At 32.7% G+C, this 8,163-nt stretch overlaps 1 protein-coding gene across 1 annotated transcript in view; it reads left to right on the top strand.

Moving 5' to 3' along the window:
• The first annotated feature begins 857 nt into the window (after positions 1–857).
• Positions 858–8,163, top strand: part of LOC111631050 (flocculation protein FLO11-like) — a 29,755-nt gene continuing 22,449 nt past the window's right edge. Inside the window, exon 1 of the mRNA XM_023375243.1 lies at positions 858–987. Within this exon, the coding sequence (XP_023231011.1) occupies positions 927–987 (61 nt within the window). The 5' untranslated portion in view covers positions 858–926. The remainder of the gene's footprint in view (positions 988–8,163) is intronic.

The raw sequence follows: 8,163 nt of genomic DNA on the forward strand, positions 1-8,163 counted from the left end.
ACAAATCAAAATAGTTGTATAATAGCTTTGGATACAAGTTATTAACTGTACAGATTGTGAATCAGTGATGAAAAAATTATGATGATGAAGCATTTACAAGAAGAAGATCTCCACTTCATTGTTTCTTAGTTTAAGTCTTTGAGAATATTAGTATTTTATTAATGAATCATTAAGTTTATATTTTTGGTTATTGCTGATTTAATGTGCCATAAAAATACTTTATTTTCGTGAGAAAATATTTTGTTGTTAAGTATTTAATTAATTGATACTGTGAAAAGAAGTATCAAAGTAAAGAAAGTACAGTACAACTTACAAATTTCATCTTTAACCTAATTCATATCCAGTTATTTTATATGATTGTATGATATTTTTGTCTATACAAATCTATGGGATTTAAAAGAAAAAGTTAGCAGATTGATGATTAAAAAAATTACAGGAGAGAGAGAGAGAGACTTAATGCTTTACNAATGCCGTTCAACCTGAGACAAATAACTTGAGTAGACAGGAACTAAACAATAAACTACTTATAAGTCATAAAAGTGTTAAAAGTCGATTGTATACACCTCAGATCAAGGACACGCTGCACTAATTTTCGATTTATGTATATATATATATTTTTTTGTTGTTCTTTCTCTAATTTAATATTAAAAAATTTCTTGTAAATTCCTAGATTTTTACAATTCGAATCATTGAAGGATGAAGGTGAATTACCCACTTTTTTTTTTATTATTATTTTGTCTTTTCTTAGGCTCTCTCTCTCTCTCTCCCCTCTAATCCATAACTAATTGCAAACGGTGGGAGCTCCCCACGACGGACGTTTATCGAACTAAAGTGTTCACGTCACGTGACTGCGAGCGTGCCGTTCAACGGGAACATAACGTTTTGCTTGTAAACAAAACGTGGAACCAGTCACTTTCGGGAGTGAAATGGAGAAAAGGATACGCATCTTACTTTTACTTTTTTATCATTCCAGCACGCTTCTTGCAAGTAAGTTTTTCTCTTTTATTTTTCATGTTTTCTTTAATTTTTACACGCTAAACACTGCGAAAAAAAAAATTACATATTTTTATATACATAAACGTTGTTAAAATTAGTCGAGGGGCCACATTCTTCTATGTAATTTATCTTCGTTTCTACTTTAATGCTTCGGATTTTGTAACAAGACTTACAGACTCGCTTCTAAGAATTAAACGAAGGACTCTTTATATATATATATATAAAAAATTACACCCCTTTTTCTGTTAATTCTTCTACAAATAATTAACTTTTCTTAANAAACGTTGGCCGGTCCGCGGCGATCGAAAGGTTGGGGACCGCTGCTTTAGGTGTCTTTCAGTTCAGTTCAATTCAAAATCAAGCCTGTTTTGGCTTCAACAAGTGCACTGAAATCAGGCTGAAGATCTGAGGTAGATATGCGAAGCACAGGTGAGAGGCGCACACCAGTGATAGAGGATCTGTGTTTGAATTTGTTGAACTTCAGCACTGAGAAAGTCTGTTCACACATATAGGTGGATCTAAAGAGGATGAATCTTGAAAGTTCCTTGAGGGAAGAGTAAAATTCAAACAGTAAGATGGTCCTAAAGTGCTCTGTCAGAAGTGTCAAACTGCAGTTCAGTAAGCCCAAGCTGAACATCACTGGGTGCATTATCTACATTGCATATGAATAGGGAAAAAATCATTTGCATTTCATTCTCAACAGTTTTAATGTCTTGAAATTACCTTGTAAATTCTCCATGGAGAGTGTCTAGCATGGATGAGTACCTGTGGAGGTGGTCTGCAGAAGGTGTGACTTCCTTCAGTGTTGATAAGTGAGTGAGAATGTTATTTAGTTTGCTCAAGAGAATCTGCAACTTTCTCATAAAAGACTCCACTAAACAGTAAATTTCATGCAGAAAAAGACCCTTCACTGCAATTTGACATTTAGTTCATTCATTAGTGCAGTCACATCAACAGCAAAACCAAGCTCTGCATAGCAGCCATCATCCGACAACTGAGATGTCATTGCCTTTCTCCACAAAGAAGGTTTGAATCTCTTTTTTTTTTTTTTATCATTTTGCCCAGACTGTGCCACCTGACAACTGTGGTAGCCTATGTCATGTTGTTCTGTCTCATTTTCTTCCAAAAGTGCAACAAATTTTGTGGTACATAAATAGAAGTCATGCATGCATAGCAGGAACTAGTTTTCATTTACATCTCTTGTTCATAAGTGACTATATGCGGGCCAGACAGTCCCTTCCAGGTGTGTTATGTGGCCTACGGGCCATAAAATGTCCAAGTCTGCTCTAGCAGATAGTGACATTTCCAGACTCAAGTACAAATATATTTGCATTGTTTTCTCTTTTAAAAAGTTATTTTTGAAAACATGTTATAGTTTTGCTTCTATAAAAATGTATGTTCTATAAAAGAAAAAACTTGCATGCTCAATTTATTTTCTATGTTTTAGAACATTCTTAACTGTTTATAGTAATTATAAAGTCTACACAATATATTTAAATTAATATTTTAAATTTGAATATCAAAATTATTTACTCTAATCATGATCTGGAAATGTTTGCTGATTTGTCTACATTACAATGTTATCTGACAAAGAACTATAAGTATAAATTTGTATTTAAATCATAGCATTGATAAATTAGCATGGTTGATAGCACTGTGAACCAAACTTTGAAGGTAATCAGTATTATTTTGGATCTTGATGTTTAGTTTGATTAATGCACTGTCAGAGAATTCGATTAATTAATATTGTCTTCTATAGGATTCTATAATTATAAGCAAGAGTATCAAGAGAGATAGTTCTTGAGACAAATTCAATGTCAGACCTGTTTAAGCAAGTGTATATCTCTTGCATGGACAGGTCTGACATTGCCCTGTTTAGTGTGAAATAGGGGCAGTTAATGAAATGTGAATGAATTGTATTTTGTAATTTTAATTTTCTGTGAATTATAAGAATTAACAATTGTTAATAAGAAAATAAGAATAAGAAAATTGTCAGTCAGTCACCTCACATATTTCCTATTCATTAAAATTGGAAAATGTTTTATTATGTTTCTCATCATAACTGTTAACCTTCTTACATGAAACAGTGCGAATCCTTTCAATTCAGGTAATGTGGCGTATAGTATGCTTTAAATGGCCCAAGCACAACTGGTGTGTGGGTCATTATTAAATACAAGTGCTAGCACAATTCTTTACAGACATAAGTACAGATGTACAATGGAAATGTTAGTAACAAGCATTAAGATAAAGCTACTTAATATGCTTGCTTTAATGTGGTACTGACTTTGTAGTTAATTGTTCTCCTTTGATTGATAAAAGGTTAAAATTTTAAGCACGAAAATGAGTATATTGGAAAACATGATACACTCAGTGTAACATGAGGGCACTAAACATATCAAATACAATTTTTCTTCTAAAGTTTCATAGTTGTATTTTATTTTTTATTTTTTAAACTTGTTTCCAATAAAGTAGAAAGTTGTACACGGCAGCCAGTGGCGCGCACAGAATTTAATCTTAGGAAGTCGAGTTGAAGATGCCAGGGCCCCTTGACCCCCTCTAGGTACACACTAACTCAGCTGGGCGATTCACAATGGGCGAAACTTAAAAATTTCTGCAAGCATACGATTTGGCAGATATATTAGTAGTAGTGAGAAATGGTCAACAAAGCACGTAAAAAAGCAGTTCTTCGAAAACAAACTGAAAGAACTACAGGAAATCCTCGCCAATTCGAACTCGGATTGTTCAAAACCACCTTTGTTCTTAAGGGACTGTCCATAAATGACGTCCACACTAGACGAAAGGGAAGGGATTGATTTTCAGGAAACGTCGGGTTTATTTTTTACAGTTTATGCATTTTATTATATTATATTTTCAAAATTTCTTATATGTTTTATTTCTACTTATGATATTTATCACTTGTAAAATGATAAAGATTGTCAGGAGAGTCGAGTTTTGTTGGACATCCGAAGAGGGGATGGGTTATAGAAACTTGGACAAACTAAGGTAAGAGGGTGAGTAAAAATTTCAAGAAAAATGCGGACATAATATATGGACAGCCCCTAACTACAGTAGACCCCCCTATAACACTGTAGATAATTCCGTGTTATATGAATTCCATGTTGTACGAGTCACTTAAATTTTACAAATACGTGTGCCGGGCTGTGAACGGGGGTCTACCTTACTTTTATGGATATAGAGGATTATTTATATTATTAATTACAAAATCTTTTAACTCGTTCAACTCGTCTCTTAAAAAAATATTGAAATTTTACCGAGTAGTAAATCAATAGAAAAGAATGGTGATTTTAATAAAGAAAACAATAAAATTTGTATTTTGTCTATTATTGATCTGTTATTTTGTCGCCCAGTTGATTGTATCCCAAGTAGAAAGATATAATTTTTGCAAGCTTTGTGTGCATTCAGATCTTTGTTGTCGACTTTTTAACTAAAGATAATACAGTGGACATTCGATAATTCGATATGAAAGGCGCACAAAATTTCGAATTATAAAAATTTTAAAAGCTGCCATCGTTTTAATGAATCGTAGATATCGTAATGCAAACTATACAAAATATGGGAATGAACTTCACGTGGTGATTGCACCTGAAGAAACAAGAATGCTCCTATAGAGTCAGAGTGCAATAGAGAGGTTGCGGCCGACGTTTCCATCTGGAAAACGTGTACGTCGGACGTTCAGCGCCGCATTCCTGTAAGCCTAGAAGTTTGACATAGGAGTTTGGAACGTCAGTAGAATCATGCTCGACGTTCCAAACTCCATTGTCAAACTTCTAGGCTTACAGGAATGCGGCGCTGAACGTCCGACGTACACGTTTTCCCGATGGAAATGTCAGCCGCAACCTCTCTAATATTTACATAACACATAGGAGAAAAATCCGAAGGGTTTCTTCTCTACATGAACCCTTACCAAAGAAAGAAGAAAAGGGGGGTTTCTTCGTACAGAAATTCAAATAATACTTTTTAATTTCAACTTACGAAATTTTAAATGTTTTAATAAAATATACAATTAAAAAATAGAACTTTCATTAACTGGAGTGTAGTCAATAATGCCTGATAGAATTTTAACATGTGGTTTTCAACCAGTCCATAATGACAAATTTTTTACACCTTGGAGATGGAACAAAGGGTATGCATGTAGTTGCAATTAAAGAAATTAAAAACGATGGAGGAAGTACAGTTACAGTTTCTTGCCTACTCCAAATGAAAATGAATGAGAAGGCGTTTTTTACATTTAAATTGCTAATTTGTCCTTTTAAATAATTTTAGATGTCAGCATAACCTCTCTGCAATAAACAAAAAAGGAAAATTTGCATGACAACAGAATCAAAAGAGTAAAACACATTAATTGTGCTCTTTATTTAATGAAGATGCACAATGTCATGTGCTGCTATCTGATTTAATCAACACAGTTCATGAACAATGTGAGGAATTATATTTTAAATCTTTAATTACACCGTTATTTGAAAGTAAACGTGTGAATAATTGTTATAAAATTGTTGATTTCAAGACAAATAAGGTATTTGTAAATTTAAAAGAGAATAGCATGTATTATACACAAAATCCAAATAGATTTTTATGTAATAAGTATTCAATTTTCTTATTTATTTATCTATAGTGATAAACCAATTGTAATTCTTAAAGTGGGAAAAGATGAGACATTCATTTGTTCACTATTAGAGAAGATGCAAATGTTCTACTTTTTGTTATTATTTACTTTTTAGTTTTAATTTCTGTACAGTCAATGATTACTCTTGTTTCAGGATGATTTCCTTTAAATAATTGAGGTAATGTAACTTTAATTAATAGATAATTTACAAACACAGAGCAATTTACATTTGATTTTCTCATTCTTAATAGTATAACTCAGATATAAATTAAAAAACAATAAGCGATTTACTGCGCTAGGTACGGTTTTCGAAAGGTCTCAGATACAATGCATATACATTCTTTACGTCAGTCCATGATGCCACGTGTGAATGCTTGCATAGAGACCCATGGGGACACTTCGACCATCTGCTGTGACTGGAGGTGTCATAAAAAAAAGGCTGTTACACGAGTTTGTCGTGGAAGATTCATTGTTTTTTAATGCGGTCGATCGTCTCAAAAGCATCTTGTTTTATGAATGATGCAGTTTCTAGAAAGCTACTTAAATGCTTGAGAGTTTAGGTTTCCCTACATGTAATGGGCGAGTTTAGGATATTTGTTCTTAAGAAGGTTTATATCTTCCTCATCTTCATCGCTTTTTTTCTTTACTTCAATAATAATGTCTTCAGATAAGTATCCGCAGACAGCCCATTGTAAACATTAAAAAAAATCATCTTTGCTTCGTGCTTCAATGAAAATTTTCTTCATCACTCGTTGCTTCTCAGTCTTCGATATAGTCGACAGATTGTTGGTTGAAATCTGCTTTTGTAAAGAGATTTGCAATAGTACTTTGTGGAATTTTATTCCAAGCTTTGTTAATCCTTTTTATTGTCTAGCAGGTTCGATTCAAATTTGCGTAATACATCTTCAATATCTTTTTTAGATAAGGTTTCTGTATTGTAAAGTTATGATTGATTGATTTCCTGAAGATTACAATCTACAAGTTGTGTTTGGTAGTAAAAATTGAGCTGCTAGAGTGGGATTAATCGAATATTCACCGTAATTGCCGGTAAACATGATAATTTTTTCTGTTTTTGGTAATCGCGCGAGTATAACTTTTGAAGCCATTTAGAGTAAGAATGAAAGCTTCTGTTTTTGTGTAAGAAGAGATCGAGACTTCATATGGCATCACAGTAATGTTACTGGGACCGGATGGCCGAGCGGTCAAGGTGGCAGCCTACCGCTCTGGGGGACCCGGGATCGAATTCCAACGGGTCCGTTTGGATATGTAGTATCCTTACCAGGTCCATTGTGGGTTCGGTATGTCTCACAAATAAGCCTACTGAACCCATAATGGCACTACTTACCCATAATGGCATACTACTTAGTCCCCATAGGCAGAGGGTTAAAAATGTATATACTGTAGTATATATACAAATACATATCGTTCTACATATCTTGGCTGGGTACTCGGTTGGCATTCTGGAAGTTTAAAAATGTTCAAAAGCTTGTTTTCTGGTAACGAATAGCGACCTTGTCTGTTTTAGTTGTTGCGGCAACACGGAGGAACCTTCCGGAAGGACTTTTTATTAGAAACTGGCCCTTATTTAGGTGTTAAGCGAATATAACACGGAAAACTCTATGTGGCCAGCCAGTTATTTAGGCATTATTCTACGACCAACTATCAGTGTTCAGTGGTTTTATCCACTCGGCCATCGGTCTTGTCAAAGATTCGCTATAATCTGTTTCTTTCAATTAATTATTGATTGCATTAACCCATCAATCCAATCCTTCCCTCAAGAAAATCTGTTCTACACTTACTTTATGTAGTTTAATGATTAAATAATTGAAGAAAAATTATAAAAGTTTAATAATTATTCTATTAAAAATTTTTTTAACCATCTAAAGCCGATTCTTCACACATCCAGAAGGAAACCATTCAATGATTTTCAAGCTTTCTTGTAGAAATGATAGAAAGACGTATTTACGCAAGAATAAATTTCAATATTTTCTATTAGAAAAAGTCAATTTAACAAGTAAAATAATTGATTTTTTTACCATTATTTTATTTTCCACATTCATCAGAACAATTGATGATACCTTACAAAGTAAATTAATGAGATCGAAATCGATTTTTAAAGCATTATAATCAACTGAATCGAGAAGAAAATTCATTTTCTTATCCACTTCCTGCAATTATAATTCATTATTAATAGAATCTTGTGGGAAAACTTTAAGAAATTTCTCTTTATTAAAGTGTTATAATGATTTTTTTTCTCATCTTTATTATAAAAAAAAAATCATTTTTCTAAGGAGTCAGGAAGTTGATTTCGAATCTTTTTGTACAAAATAATTAAATTTCTGCATTGAAAATAAGTAAAATCTATTATTTTTCGTGTAAAACATTGTTGTTAGTAATTTAATTCATTAATTTTACAGTAATTAATTAACTTTGAAGTTAATTTTAAAGTTAAAAAATCGACTTGCGACTTTAATAATAGCAATAATCAGCTTTAAACAATTAGAAAATATACAAATATGAAATTAAATACTAGAAAATAAAGT

The sequence above is a fragment of the Centruroides sculpturatus genome, unplaced genomic scaffold (genome assembly GCF_000671375.1).
Source record: "Centruroides sculpturatus isolate CEXI.00-Female unplaced genomic scaffold, Cexi_2.0 scaffold755, whole genome shotgun sequence".
NCBI lineage: Eukaryota > Metazoa > Arthropoda > Arachnida > Scorpiones > Buthidae > Centruroides > Centruroides sculpturatus.